Here is a 21,486-nt window from a genome sequence, read left to right as displayed (position 1 = left end):
TCATTATCCACTCGCTTACCTCAGAGAAAATATAATAACAGGTTTTGCAAAAATACGGTTATAAAAATCACTAAAATGTGATCGAACTAATCACTTTTTGAAGAACCAGGCACTGATGATAGTCTCCATCTAATTTTTACTAGTCTATAGATAGAAATTTATTTCGTATTAATTAAACGTTTGTATGTCAGAAACGCTTGGCGCTTTGTTTTAATTTATACATAATTTCTCATATGAATCGTGGTTTAATAACAATTGAACTTGGTCCATCGTCCTCAGAGGAACTTGTATAGGTTGGATAAAAAGCAAACAGTTGTTGTAAATACATTTAATAATAGATATTCATAAAATAAGAATTAGAAATAGATAGAATGAAATTGTCTCATAAAAAGTAAAAAAATATTTCAATTAAATGAATTAATATTTTTATCAATTAGGAAGGAATACGACACCAAATTCAGAATGTGTACATTTGTTTTGTATGGATAAATGACATAAAACAATATTGTCAATAAGTCAATAATGATTTTTGAAATTAATTACGCTTTAGGTTATTCCGTAACATTTTCTTTTAAAGGGGAGTCTTCATTTTCAGAGAACCATCAACATTGCATCAGCTGTAGAGGAGCGACCTTACAAACGACTGAGATGACAACACAGATTTTTAAGCCAATGAAATTGTTCTTTATAAACAAAATTAATCATGCAATGATACATAGCAGGTGTTCAGTACCCCATGACACATGTGTTTGTAAAGTGTTTACTGTTTTGGTTGCTTATTTCTACTGTGTACGTGATTGCCTCTTATCAATATTGAAAAAATATTATTTCATATTTCTTGTCATAACCCGACATATTTTGTGATTGTCTTATTGCCTAAATGAGTTGCTTAAAACCATAAATGGAACACTTTACATTATGTATTAGTTCTAAAATCTGATTGGAGTAATCCCCCTTTATAAGAGCTTGGTTCAAAGATTTGAGAATCCAATAACAGGTATATGTATTTACAAATAACATATACCCATCTGCAGAAGTTTTTTTCTTTCGGAGTCCCCCCTAATTATACAGCGAGGTTGACGGAGTACGCGAGTGTGGGTGATGGTGAAGTGATAAGTCAGAGGATGAGGGAAAGGGTGAGTGAGAGTGAGGTTGAGGGGGGTGAGTGAGGTGAGGTGAGGGTGAGGACGGAGAGGTGTGTGCGAGTGAAAGGTGGTAGGTTGAGGAGGGAGTGGTGATTGAGGTGAATTTGACGAGGGGTTGCGAAGAGGTTAAGGGAGTGGGTGAGTGAGAGTGCGGTTGAGGGAGTTGGTGTGTGCGAGTGAGAGTGAGGTTGTGGGAGTGTGTGAGTGAGGGTGAGGTTGACGGAGAGGGTGAGTGCGAGTGAGGTTAAGGGAGTGGGTGAGTGAGAGTGAGGTTGAGGGAGTTGGTGGGTGCGAGTGAGTGTGAGGTTGTGGGAGTGTGTGATTGAGGGTGAGGTTGACGGAGAGGGTGAGTGCGAGTGAGATTAAGGGAGTGGGTGAGTGAGATTGAGGTTTAGGAAGTGGGTGAGTGAGAATGAGTGAATGAGGGTGAGGTTGACGGAGAAGGTGAGTGCGAGTGAGGTTGAGGGAGTGGGTGATTGCTTGTAAGGGTTAGGTTTAGAGAGTCGGTGAGTGAGAGTGAAGTTGAGGGAGTGTGTGAGTGCGAGTGAGAGTGAGTGTGAATGAAGGTGAGGGGTTGTTGACATAACAACATATATGGCTATATGTTGTATTAATATTACTGATACTGTTATACAATTACATTTCTAAATTTACACTATTCCAGAAATTGTCTCTATACAGAAAACGGTATCTAAATTTTATTGACTGTAAATTAAATTATTTAATTACCAAGAGTAAACAATGGCGACACCTTGCCCTTCCGACCATAAGCAGAAAGTATTCGCACAACAACTTCAATTACGCTACTCTGATATGTCAAGTTAAAAAGTGTACAAAGATTGACCGTTGTAAAAATCGGACTTGTCATTTCGTTCCATTACGTTACTCTACGATACGCTCCAACACCAGAACATATTGTAGAGCATGGTAGTGAAGCGGAATTACAAGTCTAATTTTAGTTAGATTGAGAATTTGATTACAGAATGGTAAATGTGTTGTAAATAAAAAGGAAAAAATGCATCTGTAAAAAAAAAGAATATTTTAATGTCATCGTGCATTTATCAAAAAAACAAACAATTATTTTTTTATAGACACAGGACGGTATGTTTGTTTTATAGCCGCAGCAAACCTACAATATGCTACTTTAAAAATAGATATTAAAATCAAACATCATTTAACTTAACAATAGGTGCTATTAGATCTGATTTCTCACTATATTTATCTTTCTTTAAATCAAAATGATTAAGTTCGTAATTATTATCTGAAACAATGATATCTTTAGATGTTTCATCCGGTGCTCCTGTTTTATTTTTCTCACTAATCAGCATGGTTACTTGTTCCCCGTTCCCTTGTTCCTGACTTTCTTTAACATCAGGATTGTAGAACCATATTTTTTCTATGAAGGGTTCCAGCAGCAGGATCCCACCGGAAATGTAGTAGCAGATTCCCATTATCCGGAAGGACAGATCCCAGGATCCAGTAGCATCCTCTATCCAACCTGTGTGTGGAACCAACATTTCAAATCATGAATGTTTTAAATAAAAGGATAAAATCAAATCAATGATATTATTAAGTGGGTTGAAAATTTAATATTAAATATATATGTCCGGTCACATGAGTTAGATGCAACAAAACAAAAAATAATCGGATTGCTACATCAAACGAATAAATGAAGCTTTAATAATGATTTGTTTAGCCGGTTAAGGTTGAGAGGTGTAAAACTAAATAAGAATAACAACAACAAAAATATCCGGATTGTTTTACGTCAATCACGTTATAATTATGTAACTGCCAATAAACGCTTTATACACTGAAAAAAATAATTCTGAAACAAATACATGAATTGTCTTTTATCCATACATAATAGAAAAGGCCTTAAGCGTCATTGAAGAAACATGATAAAAGCAGAAGGCATATCCTAAATCGATTCAGAATATTTATTCATACTTCAAATATGATAAGAAGACATAAAATAAGGGAACATTTGCAATAAGTGAAGTAAGACTTTGGTATTAAATGTGTAGCCAGTAACCACACGTGCAGATTGCGTTTTCAAACCATTCACCAGTACTCACCCATAACTGGCTGGCCCAATACCAAACCCAGTGATAGAAACATGGTCAATAATCCCATTGCTGACGTTAGTCTGTCCAGTTCAACACAGTCCAACATGGCTACAGCCATCAAACTCCAGAATGCTCCAGGGAATATCCCCACCACACATCCGTAGGCGATCATGGCCGGGAAGTTCCGAAGAAATGGAATAAACATGGCGGCAGTTCCACTGGCAATAGCGGAACATGTCATTAACTTTTTCTTTTCGAATATTTTTAAATCAGCCAACCACCCGAAAAACGATCTGGCGAATATCTCTGTTGCACCTATCATCGATAATGCTATAGCCATTTTATGTTTTTCTAATCCAATAGACTGCATATGCGCAGGGAAGACAGAGAAATTTGCCGAAAATGCAAATATATTGATAGTCAAAGACATAACGTACATTGCTAACTTTGGAATACGCAATAAGCTAAAATCGAATACAGGCACTTTCCTTTTATGTTTTATCTTTTGTTCCATTTCATTTTTCTCAATTAATTTTGTGTTTACTTCCAGTTCATGGTCTGGTCTATGTTTTGCTTTGGACAGCTGGTGTGGTTGACGAAGAAGCGCTCCAGCGACACAGATATGAAGGAGAACTGCACTTACTATAAACAATGCGCCTTGGAAACCGAGTTGATCTATAGTGTAGCGATAGAAATACGGGAAGGTAAAGCTTCCTAACCCACTTCCAGACAAAACTATTCCATTGGCAAAGGCTCGTCGTTTGGAAAAATAAAAACTGACTAGCGTGGTACAAGGAGAATAGATTAGACCGCCTCCAATTCCTACAACAAATGAAATGGAAATTCATATAGAAATTGCATTGTCTAACATATACATTCTTACATGTGTAAATTCTAATTAAAATGATAATAGTATGCAGGAACCCTTCTAAAGTGACCATAGACGGAGACAGACTACAGATATTCACCATATTACCGTATCAAAAACATATAACCTCAGAAATTAGATACACATATTACAATTTAACAACTTCAGAAATTCCTACAAAATGAAACTCATAGACCTATCGTAATATCATCCAATTCTGGTTCTTCAGGTTTGTGATACTTGATATGGATATCAAAAATGACAATAAATATTAATATTAGGAATATTATTGTTAATATGAAACTACTGTAGTTTTCTTTCCTTTTGCCTAATAGTCGTTTTAATGAAAACCGTATATTTCTGATAAGGCCAAAAAAACAATTCTGTTTAGGGTTACCCGACCTACTCTATTTTTTTACCCCCGGCACTTAGTTTTTTCCCACTATTCTACGAAGAAAAAAAATTAAAAAGTCAGGATTTCGATCTCAGACTCAGTTTCCGGCCATTATTTTATCGAGTGAAAAAATACACACACACAAAAAAAATCCTCCCGACCGACCAACCCTATTGTTTGCCAACATAACCCTAAACAGACATATTTTTTGGCCTAAAGCCTTGTTTTGAATAATTAATACACCTTTGGAATTTTGAATTTTTTACCTTAGTTTTAATTAAGTTATTTGTTTATTTTGTTTTATAGCAGTGTATCAGAGAACACTAATTTATATATTATAATGCAATCTCACTGCACTGCCTGGAATAAATAACAGAATATCCACACAAGAATGTATTAAATACAAATAGCTATTAGTTGAAGATGAAACTTTTCTTTTCATCATATCGTTATAATGGAGATAATTACCAAACCTGCTGAACAAGAGGCAAACGTATTTCAATCTTTATCGATATACGACAGTCACAATTATTAGGCCTAACCTATTATTCCATTTACGATTGCTGTAATGTAATCTTACTAACCAGATATGATACCCAGGGTAAGAAACATCCACTCTATGCTGGGAACGAAGGCGGACACAAGGTAGCCGACGGACATCACCACCCCTCCTATCATCACAACCGTCCGGAAGGAAAACCTCACGGCGAGATGATTGGACACAGGTCCTAACAAGTAAGATACAAGTAGTTACAAATTTATACAATGACTATTAAATCTGATATCATATCAAATAAAAAAACAACTTACAGTGGAGGAAAGTTATGAATGTATATAAATTGTGTTTATTTTTCGTGTAAATGATACTTTTCCTTAAAACATAACCTATTCAATATTTTAGAAAATGTGCTATGATCGTGGAAAAAAGCCAGCTATTTTTGGCATGTAGCAGGTTTTGATTGTAAATAGTGCTACGGTCCCCTTCTCGCGCTAAGGAGAATTTCCTTTTGATAAATCCGGGGTCGCAGGTTCGAAACCGACTGGAGACACACTACACTCGCCCAGTTACAGACACTACAGGACTGTGTAAGCGAAACCAACGCTAGTGAATATGGATAACTAGATCAATCCTTTAAAATATCTGAATTTGACATACTACAGTATAACTTTTGTTGACTTTGTCAGCACCACCTACCCATACAGAAGTAGAGAAATGACTGCAGACTTCCGATCCACGCAGTGTTCCCAGCGCCTACATCATACGCTATTAACAGCTCGGTGTACATGATACCGAACGCCTTAGTGACTCCTGACAGTAACATATACAAGCAGGAACACGCTGCAGATAAAACAGGACAAAATATGATTATATACCAGCTCCTCATGGGCAGGTGCTGTAACATGGAGAAATTGTAGAATACGTATGAAAAGGAATGGCCCTGACTGTAATAGGAAGTTACTCTAACTAACCAAATATAGAATTTTATACTGAACGTTTCTGGACATTTATTTCATCATTGTATCTGACAATGAAGCAAGAATTTTATGTCTATATATCCACGTTTTGTGGTCATAGGCTTACCATGGAATAGTATAATGTCTAAGTGATATATCCCAGTACTTACCAAATAGGATGACCCATGCATAACCAGCATCCACAGGAGTGACCTCGGTAGTTAACGTCATCGTTATAAGTACCTTTTCTTTAGCCCATTACCCAAACATCTCAAACCTTCACGAAATGTTACAAATTACGTATGTAATTGTCCTGGCTGTTGCTGGCGTTTCGATTCGTTGCCTTATATTGATTCTGTTAATGATAAAACACATTGTGGTATAAATATTACTGACAAAATACAACATAGCTCGCTCACTGGGACAATAGGTCACACAGCAGGTGGATGATGCTATAAGGTACCCAGCACAATAAGTAACAGGGCCTCTCATTGGTTAACGCGGCCACTGAAAGGCGGGGCATGTTACCTTGCATTGCACTTCTTTACCCTAGTCTGATCTAGTGTCAGATTGATCAGTTTAATTTAAAGATATTTCTCAGCTTATGATTATTGTATATGTATTTTGTATATGTATTTTACATAAGAACAAAATAGTTGCGTTATGCTGTAACCAACCAGATATTAAATTAGCATACTATTGCTATCGTTCATCAGCCTACAAGTGAAATCATATTTCATATACACGTGAATTCCCATGGCTCAAATGCCTTTTCCCCTTTTTTGTGATAAATTACAAATTTTTCCTTGCATCACAAAAACAGTGTGATAACAATTCACATGACGTCAGTAATATTCAAGATTGCAGAACAGATTTTGGCTTGATTTTTCTCAAAGGAGGGTATCACTTTGGGACGTTTTACGGCCACTCAGTGATTTGCAAAATATTTTAAAGAGTGAAAATTCACATTTTCATTGTTTATGTCCTTATTACTTAAATTAAATACAATGTTGTGTATTAGAATAGAGATAATATTTTTTGCAGTTTTTGCATGTGAATTATTAGTTTTGTGAAGTTCAGAAAACTGATGAAATATTCAAAAAATAGGTCACAGTGACCTAGTTAAGCACTTGTTATATTTTAGCATTTAAAACTTTAATATGTTTGCTGAAAACTAAGACTTTGTAACAATTTTATAGATTAAAATTAATGTATAGTACTGCATGTGGATCTTGACATGACCTGCTTAAAATGTCTACATTTTATTGCCACATTGGCTAGGTCACCATGGATAAATCAGGTCGCATTCAATGAATGGTATTATCTGTCCACTAAGCATCCGCTGTTTTCCCATGTTTAAAGTAGATTTTCAAGCAATACCTTCACTGAAGATAGGTTGTTGCCATGATCTGCTTAAGATGATTGCATCTTAAGGTCACAAATGCTTGGTGACAGGGATGAAATAAGTCATTTTCAATGAAAGGTATCTTTTGTCAACTATGTACACTGCAAATATGTTGTGAAAATGGTGCCTGCTACTCCACTGCAAGATCGTCTAAGGCTACTTTAATGAAATATCTATCTCGTGGTTTTAACAAAAAATATTATGTATTTATCGTCATAAGAGAGTATTGTCTTGATAATAACTGGTTTGTAGTGAAAATGAAAGTTTGCCGGAGAAAGAAACTTTCTCTATAATGTTTGAGACGGAAATCCAAGATCGAGGTAGCTACTTCAATTGAGATCTCAGATTTGGTCGCATTTTCCGATCATGCAATGAGGCAGCAGGTACGATTCTAACATCATACTAGTAATGTAAGTGTTGCTTAATACTTGCTTCATACTTAAACACTTGCTTTAAACATGGAAAACTTTCACGATACTTAATTAACAGACGATACCATTCATTGATTGTGACGTAATTTTTGAACATGTGACCCAGAAAATGTGACCATAGGATGTAATCATCTGAAGTAGATTGTGATAAAATACAAATCAAATGCTTAACATAATGCTTTCAAATGGACAATATTTTCATCTCAGTGACCACGAAATTAAGATTAACCTGTTTAGTCGCCTTTTACGATCATGCGATTGGGCAGCAGGTACAATTCTAACATATTATCTTCAGTGAAGGAGTTGTTTGGAATAAGTGCATGAAACAAACCTAATTAATTTAAAATCATGCTTTTAACATGAAGAAAACAACGAATGCTTAGTGTAAAAATGCTACCATTCATTGAATAAGACCCAATTTATGCACGTGATCTAGCCAATATGACCCTCGGATGTAATTATCTAAAGCAAGTCAAGATCCACATGCAATACTAAACATCAATTTTAAGCTATGAAATCGTTGAAAAATCCTAGTTTTCAGCAAAAATATTGAAGTTTTTATTGCTTAAGTAGAAAACTACTTAGCTAGGTCACTGTGACCTTATTTCAGAATTGTTCATCCGTTTTCTGAAATGAACTTCACAAACGAAATATTTACATGTAAAAACTGCAAAAAATATTTTCTTTATTTTGATATTTATTCAATTAAGATATTGTGGCGATAATAGGCCTTACCACTGTGTGACATGTGTAACGTATGTGTTTTATTAATGTAAATGTATATCTTGTAAGCGTTTCAATGACTCGATGTGATTTTCGTTTCTTTGTTTGCCGCTAGGAGCGCTCCTTCCTCCAGCATAATAAAAGGAAGCGAGCTGAGAAAACTTTCACTCTTAGTTCTGGTCGTCGACCGGTTAACATCGAATCACACTCTCCAGTTGGTATTGGCACTGAGAGACAGAAGTGGCTGCAGCCTTGCCTTGATCAGTTTCATAACCAGCGGATCATTCCTAGCATAACTTTCAGCTGTGGCTAGTGTGTAGTTTGTTGTGCCAACTATCGGTCGCGAGGTACTCGCGACATACTATAACGTCTAACGACTACTAGTCGGACACAGACAGGTTGTGAGTAGGACTGGAAACAGTAGTATTAGTGTTGGCGAAACGATCACAAACAGTAGGCTCTGATCTTCAGTCACGGCGATCGGTAACCTCAGTTTGTGTCGGTGTATATTGTAGTGTTATTGCTGTCCATTGGTCTATATCATGTGCGTACATTGTAGATAACCATCAACACTGGATGTGTTGCGCTCTATGGGTATAGGGATTGGGTATAGGAGTTGTCTCCCTTCAGCTAGTGTAATGTAGTTCAGAGAGGTACTTTGTCATTATTTCATGTGTTGTACATATAGGGACTGGATTTCGTTTTTATGTTAACCATGCTTGTATGGAGCAATTCCTCTAAGAATATATTCTATGGGGCGCGTTAGCGCCCCATATTGAATATATTCTTAGAGGAATTGCTCCATACAAGCATGGTTAACATAAAAACGAAATCCAATCCCTATATTTACACTCACACGACTTTTTATTTGTATTTTATGCAATAAAATCGTCATTTGAAAGTGACGTAATTATTCAATAAAAGTCGGTCAAAAGTGGGAGGAGCTTACTCAATTGAACAGCGAATGATGACGCTTCACGTAAGGTAGAATTATTCATCCGCGACGACAAAAAAGTTCAATATTTTAGTGTAAAATAAACATGACAAACAAAGTAAATTTCAGAGATAATTTTATTTAATCAGATCAGAACTTTAAATATATATTCAATTTTGCTAAAAGTTAATATATAGCGTAATAACATAAAGAATTTGTACAACGGCCACATGTGTGAACTCGGTGACCGTTATTGTGCAGCGAGGCGAAGCTGACGCACGCTTACACACTTTAGTTTGCGGAAGTTGTGAAAACACCGATTTTCAAGTAGCTCAATGTGTTTGAGATGTCGTCTGACTTGACGATATTACATCCATGGGAGCCATGTGATTATATAATCTACGTTTAGATCCATATCGCCATCGATAGATGAAACAAATTCACTTGTGTTCGATGGATACAATGTATTTGTGGTGACGCGGAACTGTCAACACGTGGATTATTAGCGGTGCATGTTTTATAATACACATGATTAAATACTCAAAGAGCAAAGACAAGAGGATATGTTTAAAAACTGACCTCTATCAGAGGGTCTCACACCCGTCCACCCCAAAGGCTCGATCGTAGGACGGAACATAGGCACAGAGGTAATGTTTACATTTGACACCCATCATTTTTAACAAAAATGAAAGCACGTCGCCCCGGTCGGGATATTTTTCCGTTTCTTTATACAATTGTTAATTTAAAAATTGTTTGAATCATAAATAGATATAAAACATGTATATATTGTTTACAGTTTTCCAAAATTCTATGAAAAACAACAATATACACGTAATGTTTCGTCAAAATGTAAACAAAGCCATGTGTTTCTTTTAAAAAAAGTAGTCCTTTTACGTTGCACAGAACATTTCCTTACGCAAGTTCAAAGTTCAATGTTACCATGCAGTTATGGTAAACAAAATCGGCTAGTATTAGCGTATAGTGACCAAGCCTAGCAAGTGTAAATATAGAGCTTTGGATAATGTTACTGGTAGTAACCATCTTTATTTGTATATATTGGCTGTTGTCGTGTAGTTGGTGATTCATAACAGGGACTCAAGTATATCTTGGTAACAACCCCCGACCGGTACGTTACAACTTACACAATGAAATGTGAATTTTTATCGTTTGACCTGTGACCTCTAAACTACTATGAGCCCAGAAAAAATCGGATATTTTGAATATCATACAACATGCAGCTAAACCTAATGTATCTTCATGCAAAATATTTTGTTCTTGGTAGTTACTACAATTGAGTACCCAGATTTAGTCGCCTTTTCCGATGAAATATCTTTTCCGATCAAACATCATACAAGCAATGTAGGTGTTGCTTCATATTTTCTTTTAAAACGAACTTAAAAAGTTTTAACACTTGCTCTAAAAGTGGAAAATCTAGAAAATACTTAATTGACCGACAAATCCTGCTTTAAACACGGGAATGCTCAGTGCACAAATAATACCATTCATTAAATATTGCCTAATTTATGCACGTGATCTAGCCAATATAACCTAGAATGTAATCATCTCAACAGGTCAAGTCAAGATCCATATGCAATACTAAATAACAATTTCAAGCTATGAAATCGTTGAAAAATTCGTAAAACAGGCCCAAAATGATACCTTTCCTTTAAGCTTTTAGCTTTAAGGTTTTTGTTTGGGCTCTGGAATAAATCATTCATTATAAAATTCTTTACAAGACAATAAAAAAAATGACTGTTTAAGTAAGCTCGCGTAACCTTCATATTACCCCAATTACGGTTAAATGAAACGATCACGAATTTATTAGTAACATGTAGTAACAAAGAAATCATAAGACAATAATAGGAGAAAAAATCTTATTACTTTAGTTTCAATAGTTGCGCTTTAATAAAGGTGAATTTATATCTACGGTCACGCTCTAAGAGGTTCAGACATATCGATAAAATACCTTACAACTGTAAGACATTGTTTACCAATACGTATTGTTAGCACTGACGTGAGCTCATAAAATGCGGAAATGATAAGGAAATGTCAGCGAAGTGTGCATCGGAAACGCGTTTTCTACAGAGTATCTCACATCTAGGTATAGATGGAAATATTATCATACATGATATACTTCATGCGATTGTGTGTCTGGGTCACATATCCTTGGTCTATAAAGAAGAATCGTATAACATGTAACTGTAATACTTACGGGTGAAATACTGGTTTATCTGATGCGATTACATAGCTACCAAACAAAAAAGCAATAAAATTTTGTGACGACATTGCGTAAATCAAATTTCTTTTTTTCGGTGAATTTTAACGTTATTGTCAGAATCTAGGCTGGTTTTACTATAAAGAATGCAAACAACGCTATTTGCGTTAAAACATCAATTTCCATGTATGGAGAATTGATTTGCAGTTGCGAGGTGTTTTTATTTCTCAAAAAGGCACGCTATCAATAATTGTAAAATTGTGATAAAATGTCGAGACATAAGACGAAAATACTCTTTCACATGTGGATATAAAGGATAAGGATATTCTTTCCTCGAGATTACAAAATGTTATAAAACCCTCGGCAAGTCTTGAGTACCACTACGCTTTATTACCCTCAGGTAAAACATCCATATCCTTCCTATCTACATATGAAAGAGTTTAATAATACAGCATATATATTCCATGCATTTGTTGTTTTACGTCTTTGTAACTATGTACACCGCCATGCGAAGAGTGAAAGTTCGTCATGCGAAAAGCGACAGTGTGTTTGTCGCGTGGCACAATGTCGCTCTTCGCTTGACGCATTGTCGTTTTTCGCATGTGAATATATGTAAGTATATAAGATAAATGAACATACAATATACAATGGACAATGTCTACACTACGATTATGTTACATGCGTGTGACTGGTATGTGTAGGACAATTATGACATTCCCTATGTGCTATGATGAGTGTCGTTATGTGATTTATGTCCGACAGGTAGTGTGTTTTACTGGCACAGACAGCAGACCAAACATTCTTGTAATCCATATACATTTATAAACACTGACCTTCAAAGTCAGCAAAAAGGCACATTCCATCTCAAAAGTAAATACACATCTGCCTGATTTTTAACTAATGTAAAGACAAGTACATGTAGTTACAAGCTATGTGGTTGATATGTCAAGGCAAGTATATTTTGTTTCTTTTTTGTAGTCTATGTATGCGCTTGCCGTGTCTTTATTAATCTCCATGAAACAAGATACAACACAATGTTAAAAATCAGTATTAAGGTTTTAGACCCTGTTTAAACTAGTGATAAAATATATTTTGTATACCTGTATATTTGAAAATACCTTAGTTAACTTAGCTGATAAAAAGTGTACATGCATCAGGACTAAATTTAGGTATTATTGTTATACCCCTATAACAAAGTTCCTTCATAAACTCTATTGACAAAAATGCCAATAAACGAACTGTTCGGTTGAGCGGTCCAAAGAACTGTTAAAATCGACTGTTAAAGATGCTCCACCGCCGACAGAGCATAAATGATATTCATCACTTGAACAATAATTGGTGTTAAATCATGTATATATATATGTCTAATTAACACAAAAAAAATGATATAAAATAATTTATTTTGCCTTTGTTGCATGCGCAATCAGTACTTCAGTCCATATAGGATATAGTGCCACGGAATTTTTTCGGGATGCAATTAATTATTTTTTATATTTTCAACTTGAAGTAAAATTAGAAGCTCAAACTTTTCAATGGTGGTAATGGTGTAAAGTACGTAGCTTTTGTAACTGAAGAAAAATACTAAATCTTCTGCTCCTGTTTTTGATAGTGAAATACCATTTGTCAGCGGTGGAGCATCTTTGACGGCTGTTGGACCGGAGTGACGTCACAGTAGGGTATCACAAAACAGTTATCGATTGGGTTTTCGGGCAACAGATGATTTCTTTGACCCTCAAACAAACTGTTTCCCTCACCCGTAGTCAACAACTGTATACTGTTGACTCGTGAATTACATTTTGTATAGCTTGTAACTTTGGCAATATATGCGCAAAAATATACAATTCAGTAAAGTCCACAGGGTTCGTAATATATTTATGTCACCAAATAACCATGATATTATGTTTACTAGTATACATAGGAATGGCCTTGTGTGACCGGATTCGACATTACAAAAGTATACATATCTAGTCATTTTTACAGTGCATAGAAAATGCGGTTGTGAATTATATCATGCAATCATACAAGTATGGAGGGGTGCTTCCAATGAATACCAAAGTACATATTCAGTGTTATAATGTCATCTGAACATAATGAGAATGTTGGGGTTTTTTTCAGAAAATATTTTTTTCTAATTTGTTTTAAGTGGATTTCCACAACTCATGTTTTGCCCCAGAACAGCGGTTGAACATTTTGTCACAAAACTAGTCTTTGCTTCATGTTTAGTATTTCCTGAAAGTATATAATAGGAATATTTTAGAATTATGAAATTGCTTTCCTATATTATATTTTTATTCCTATTATATAATTTGCAACCGTCATCTGCAAGGCAAGATCAAGAGTCAAGAGTCAAGAAGTTTTATTTAGAGTCCGCATACATGGGGAACATAATAACATTAGCACTGCCTAGTGCTATTCTTGCGACAAACATATGTAAAATATCACAGTACAAACAGGTAAAATATATATAGAGACAGACAACAATTAACTATAGCAAGCATGCAATAGATACATGATATGGAAACAGCTATCACAGTTAAGCAGAAATAAAAAAAATTTAATTTAAAGGTAATAACTTAATAATTACACTTGTATATCACACAAATGTTTACACAAAAAAGGTTAAGACACTGAAGTGTAATGTACATAAATGCTAATATAGCAAAGTGTAAAAATTTACAGGATATACACTAACATAGTGTTGAATTAAAAAGTAGATATTGAAGTCATAGGTAGAAAACAAAAAGCTAAAAAAAGATTTATAAAAGTAATGATCTTTGAAAAGGTTTGAAATATCACAGTTATATATGGTATAATTACAAGTAGGTAGATTCCAAAGGGGAACAACTCATCCTATATGGTGTGTACAGATGGTACAGGAGCAGATCTGTGTATCCCAGGTGTGAAGCAGTCTGCGAAACGAACTGTAGTTTTCAGCTTGCCGACATTCATTTGGCAAACTGTTCCACACCTGAGAAGCAGCGAAACGAAAAGATCTCTTACCATAAGTGGAGTGTTTTACCCTTGGAATCTTTACCAGGTTGTCCTGTCTAAGATTATAAAAAACTTTTTTCTTCTCAACAAGATTTTGTAAAATATGAGGAGAAATATCATTTCAAATTTTTAAAAACTTCAGAGGCCATATCTTTCATACGCTTAACATGTAAAAAAATCAAGTTTGTGCCTCCTTAAAATATCGAAGACTGGGGAAACATAGTCATTGTCAATAAAACGAAGTGCTCTCTCCTGGACTTTTTCCATTTTCCTAGTATTAGTCAATGTACAAGATGAAAAAGGACTAAATTTGTATGTTTTTGATAAGTCGAATCTTGTCAAACAAGTATATACATGTACATAACAGCATGGGTATTTGTTGACATAAATATGTTAGGGACCTGTGACGTTGCTATACTGAAATGTACATTTTTTGCATATTTAACCGAAATTTACAAGTTTACAAAACACTAAATACAATCAACAGCAATACATAATATTTACCTGAAGCAATTTTTTATCAACTAAGTTATGTCCAAATACACCTAAGAAGTGATATATAAGCATACAAAATATCACTAGTTTAAACAGGCATTTATACCTCAAACTTAGAATAATTTGTGTATAATGATTTATGAAAATATTATGTCTGTATATTCAATGTATTCATGAACCTGTTGCCCGTTGATTTAAATTACTTACCTGTATATATACATATATCTTACTATTAAATCAGTAACACAGCAAACATTATTTGTATTACTATGACTTGCATTAGGTATTTCCTCAATTTCTGTAGAATTTCCACATGACTAAGTCCAGTGATCCAGAGATTACGTGATCAAGCCAAAGCACGAAGAAGATACGTCAGAGGTTCACTTGATTTGTTGTCGTTTATAATTCCAACTTCCATCACTTCACATAGTAGCATCCGACATATCCAAAGAGATTTGTCTTACCTCTTTAAGCTTCTTCCAATAATATTAGTTCTTATTTCCAAAATGTCATATTGTAAGTTTAAGGCATCATTGTCCGTTCACAAGCATGAGCTATGACTTCATTTACACATTATACATGCAACTCATGTGTGTTCGTCTCCATTAAAAGTGAATGCATGACAGGAATCTTGATTGATATATGATAATGTATTATTTTAAATGTAAAATGTTCATAAAAAATAGAAATGCGTACCACTTTTGTGTGTTTTCATCATTATTGTTGAATTGTCCCGTTTTTATAGCAGATATGAGTTACGTAATAGTGAAAACACATATAGTCTGATGAGCACGTCATTTTCTAACTTACATGAAATCCGCTAACCTAATTATATGTAGTGTTTCGAGTGACTAGGTAATGAAGACTATTAATACATTTTATGGTCGACATTATTCTTTCTCCAGTATAAGAACTCTGCTGTGAGGAAATCCTATCTACAGATACATGGAAGGTTTGGCCAATCTATAAACTTGCATCATCTTGCATACATTTAAGGTTTGGAGTGGTAATGCCAATTACGTGATGTAAACTCTAAACAAATTAAAGTCTACAAACCCCTGATATCTCGTTCTGGATTCTACCCGAGAACACAGTACACTGTACAGATATCTACGTTCTGGATTCTACCCGAGAACACAGTATACTGTACAGATATCTACGTTCTGGATTCTGAGAACACAGTTTACTAACCGTTCTGGATTCTAAAACATAGTACACTGTACAGATATCCACGTTCTGGATTCTATCCGAGAACACAGTACACTGTACAGATATCTACGTTCTGGATTCTAATAGAGAACACAGTACACTGTACAGATATCTACGTTCTGGAGTTTAGTTCTGGGGTTCTACCCGAGAACACAGTACACTGTACAAGGATATCTACGTCCTGGTTCTACCGAGAACACATTCTACATACTGTACTGATATTACGAGAATTCTACCCGAGAACACAGTACACTGTACAGATATCTACGTTCTGGATTCTACCCGAGAACACAGTCACTGTGGATATTACGTTTCTGGATTCTAACCGAGAACACAGTACACTGTACAGATATCTACGTTCTGGATTCTACCCGAGAACACAGTACACTGTACAGATATCTACGTTCTGGATTCTACGTTCGGATTCTAGAAACACAGTACACTGTACAGTACAGATATCTACGTTCTGGATTCTACCCGAGAACACAGTACACTGTACAGATATCACTTCTGGGTTCTACCCGAGAACACAGTACACTGTATATCTACGTTCTGGATTCTACCCGAGAACACAGTACACTGTACAGATATCTACGTTCTGGATTCTACCCGAGAACACAGTACACTGTACAGATATCTACGTTCTGGATTCTACCCGAGAACACAGTACACTGTACAGATATCTACGTTCTGGATTCTACCCGAGAACACAGTACACTGTACAGATATCTACGTTCTGGATTCTACCGAGAACACAGTACACTGTACAGATATTACGTTCTGGTTCTACCGAGAACACAGTACAATGTACAGATATCTACGTTCTGGATTCTACCCGAGAACACAGTACACTGTACAGATATTACGTTCTGGATTCTACCCGAGAACACAGTACACTGTACAGATATCTACGTTCTGGATTCTACCCGAGAACACAGTACACTGTACAGATATCTACGTTCTGGATTCTACCCGAGAACACAGTACACACTGTACAGATATCTACGTTCTGGATTCTACCCGAGAACACAGTACACTGTACAGATATCTACGTTCTGGATTCTACCCGAGAACACAGTACACTGTACAGATATCTACGTTCTGGATTCTACCCGAGAACACAGTACACTGTACAGATATCTACGTTCTGGATTCTACCCGAGAACACAGTACACTGTACAGATATCTACGTTCTGGATTCTACCCGAGAACACAGTACACTGTACAGATATCTACGTTCTGGATTCTACCCGAGAACACAGTACACTGTACAGATATCTACGTTCTGGATTCTACCCGAGAACACAGTACACTGTACAGATATCTACGTTCTGGATTCTACCCGAGAACACAGTACACTGTACAGATATCTACGTTCTGGATTCTACCCGAGAACACACACTGTACAGATATCTACGTTCTGGATTCTACCCGAGAACACAGTACACTGTACAATATCTACGTTCTGGATTCTACCCGAGAACACAGTACACTGTACAGATATCTACGTTCTGGATTCTACCCGAGAACACAGTACACTGTACAGATATCTACGTTCTGGATTCTACCCGAGAACACAGTACACTGTACAGATATCTACGTTCTGGATTCTACCCGAGAACACAGTACACTGTACAGATATCTACGTTCTGGATTCTACCCGAGAACACAGTACACTGTACAGATATCTACGTTCTGGATTCTACCCGAGAACACAGTACACTGTACAGATATCTACGTTCTGGATTCTACCCGAGAACACAGTACACTGTACAGATATCTACGTTCTGGATTCTACCCGAGAACACAGTACACTGTACAGATATCTACGTTCTGGATTCTACCCGAGAACACAGTACACTGTACAGATATCTACGTTCTGGATTCTACCCGAGAACACAGTACACTGTACAGATATCTACGTTCTGGATTCTACCCGAGAACACAGTACACTGTACAGATATCTACGTTCTGGATTCTACCCGAGAACACAGTACACTGTACAGATATCTACGTTCTGGATTCTACCCGAGAACACAGTACACTGTACAGATATCTACGTTCTGGATTCTACCCGAGAACACAGTACACTGTACAGATATCTACGTTCTGGATTCTACCCGAGAACACAGTACACTGTACAGATATCTACGTTCTGGATTCACCCGAGAACACAGTACACTGTACAGATATCTACGTTCGGTTCTACCCGAGAACACAGTACACTGTACAGATATCTACGAACACAGTACACTGTACAGATATCTACGTTCTGGATTCTACCCGAGAACACAGTACACTGTACAGATATCTACGTTCTGGATTCTACCCGAGAACACAGTACACTGTACAGATATCTACGTTCTGGATTCTACCCGAGAACACAGTACACTGTACAGATATCTACGTTCTGGATTCTACCCGAGAACACAGTACACTGTACAGATATCTACGTTCTGGATTCTACCCGAGAACACAGTACACTGTACAGATATCTACGTTCTGGATTCTACCCGAGAACACAGTACACTGTACAGATATCTACGTTCTGGATTCTACCCGAGAACACAGTACACTGTACAGATATCTACGTTCTGGATTCTACCCGAGAACACAGTACACTGTACAGATATCTACGTTCTGGATTCTACCCGAGAACACAGTACACTGTACAGATATCTACGTTCTGGATTCTACCGAGAACACAGTACACTGTACAGATATCTACGTTCTGGATTCTACCCGAGAACACAGTACACTGTACAGATATCTACGTTCTGGATTCTACCCGAGAACACAGTACACTGTACAGATATCTACGTTCTGGATTCTACCCGAGAACACAGTACACTGTACAGATATCTACGTTCTGGATTCTACACCGAGACCCGAGAAACACAGTACACTGTACAGATATCTACGTTCTGGATTCTACCCGAGAACACAGTACACTGTACAGATATCTACGTTCTGGATTCTACCCGAGAACACAGTACACTGTACAGATATCTACGTTCTGGGTTCTACCCGAGAACACAGTACACTGTACAGATATCTACGTTCTGGATTCTACCCGAGAACACAGTACACTGTACAGATATCTACGTTCTGGATTCTACCCGAGAACACAGTACACTGTACAGATATCTACGTTCTGGATTCTACCCGAGAACACAGTACACTGTACAGATATCTACGTCTGGATTCTACCGAGAACACAGTACACTGTATATCTACGTTCTGGATTCTACCCGAGAACACAGTACACTGTACAGATATCTACGTTCTGGATTCTACCCGAGAACACAGTACACTGTACAGATATCTACGTTCTGGATTCTACCCGAGAACACAGTACACTGTACAGATATCTACGTTCTGGTTCTACCCGAGAACACAGTACACTGTACAGATATTCGTTGATTCTACCGAACACAGTACACTGTACAGATATCTACGTTCTGGATTCTACCCGAGAACACAGTACACTGTACAGATATCTACGTTCTGGATTCTACCCGAGAACACAGTACACTGTACAGATATCTACGTTCTGGATTCTACCCGAGAACACAGTACACTGTACAGATATCTACGTTCTGGATTCTACCCGAGAACACAGTACACTGTACAGATATCTACGTTCTGGATTCTACCCGAGAACACAGAACACTGTAGAGATATCTATGTTCTGGATTCTACCCGAGAACACAGTACACTATACAGATGTCTACTTTCATAACCATCATTCAAACCTTTTACACACAGGACAGTAATCTAGAAGTGTTCAGGGCTTCTATATATAGATAGATATATAGCTTTTTAACATATATCCACATAGGGCAATAAATCCATGTACAAGTGTTATAAATTACCGTTCCAACTGGACGTATGTCGGATCTTAAAATATACTACACGCACTGCATATGTGTATATATATATACATGTACATATGAACCAAAATTAAAAAAACCATTGTGGTTAATAAGCATACCGATTATCTCAGCAGTACAGCTTTAAACCTTCAGTATATTGAACCTGAGACATTACTATACGCTCAATCCTTTAGGTCAACATTAAAAAGGCAAATCACATGTTTAAATAAATAATGTACGTGTACCAAGGTTAAATTCATACCATATGACCATATGACAACGATTTCTAATATAAGATAACAAATGTCTCTTAATATAGATGAACTCTTAAAACACTTTGTGGCATAAGCGTCGTTAAAAGTGGTTGTAAACATTAATTATCTGAGCTATCCTTTTGTTCCTGGTGGTTTTTACACAAATTGTCGATTATGTTTGTGTTATTATAGTATACCTGTATGATGAGATCTTGAGATGGACAATCCTAAAGAATATAGAGATCACGGCTCTCGTTAATCCAATGATCCCAGCTAATATGACTGTTATCAACTGATAACACCCGACCATGACCTCGTGTGTTTATCTAAGGCCTTTCTGTAAAACACAAATGTATCAAGACACTAAATTCCTGCTGTGTATACATCAAACAATGGCAAAATGGAGTGAAAGGAAATACGTCAATGCACCAACATTGAAATAAAAGGAAAGGTTGCACGAAAGATGGAATACCACAGATGGTTATCATAATACTCTGCATCGATGACACAGAACCAACAGACGGTGTATGTAGGCCCTGTTTGGGTTATCTCGTATGTCCTTATGAGGACGCATATAGTGACGTCACAGGGATGTTTACATGGACACTTATGTTGACGCTTTAAAAAAAGAGACACTGGTATTGACGTTGATAGGGACACTCCCGTGTTTTTCAATTCAATTCATTTCTTTAAACCTTACTGGTTCATCAGAAACGCCGGAAACTCACGAGGAAGTTTATAAGGACGTCCACACCGATGTTTACATGGACACTCACGGGAGACACTAAATTTGACGCTTATTCCGTCCTTTCATATTACAGAGTTAGCTCCCATGCGGGTAGGTATCGATTGTTATGTCATTATTTTGTGAGTGCAATGCACGTCGTTTTCTCCGAAACGTATGACGTTACGCTCCCAAACACATGACGTCACAATCAATACTTATCCGTAAGTGCAGATAACTCTGTACAATGCAAATTAAGACACTCACAGACACGCTTCACACTGACATTAGTCGGTGAGAGA

At 36.5% G+C, this 21,486-nt stretch overlaps 1 protein-coding gene across 1 annotated transcript; it reads right to left on the bottom strand.

The window, feature by feature from the left end:
• Window positions 1–1,273: 1,273 nt before the first annotated feature.
• LOC138314840 (monocarboxylate transporter 13-like) lies at window positions 1,274–21,037 on the bottom strand. The gene is made up of 6 exons (XM_069255424.1): window positions 20,658–21,037; window positions 6,099–6,283; window positions 5,669–5,812; window positions 5,058–5,201; window positions 3,221–4,033; window positions 1,274–2,643 (listed from the first exon to the last, which is right to left on the bottom strand). Exons 2-6 carry the CDS (start codon window positions 6,157–6,159, stop codon window positions 2,309–2,311), a joined length of 1,497 nt encoding a protein of 498 aa, XP_069111525.1. The 5' UTR covers window positions 6,160–6,283; window positions 20,658–21,037; the 3' UTR covers window positions 1,274–2,308.
• Window positions 21,038–21,486: the final 449 nt, after the last annotated feature.

Source organism: Argopecten irradians, chromosome 2 (genome assembly GCF_041381155.1).
Source record: "Argopecten irradians isolate NY chromosome 2, Ai_NY, whole genome shotgun sequence".
NCBI lineage: Eukaryota > Metazoa > Mollusca > Bivalvia > Pectinida > Pectinidae > Argopecten > Argopecten irradians.
Note: the sequence above shows the minus strand (reverse complement) of the source record. Positions and strands in the feature narration are given on the sequence as shown.

Bases quoted from the DNA above. Each gene is read 5' to 3' on its own strand.
- LOC138314840 (XM_069255424.1), bottom strand. From the start codon at position 6,159: ATGACGTTAACTACCGAGGTCACTCCTGTGGATGCTGGTTATGCATGG. The intron at 5,202-5,668 runs GTAGGTGGTGCT...CTTACTTGTTAG, and splicing joins ATTTCTCTACTTCTGTATGG to GACCTGTGTCCAATCATCTC. The intron at 2,644-3,220 runs GTGAGTACTGGT...TTCCACACACAG, and splicing joins ATTGGGCCAGCCAGTTATGG to GTTGGATAGAGGATGCTACT.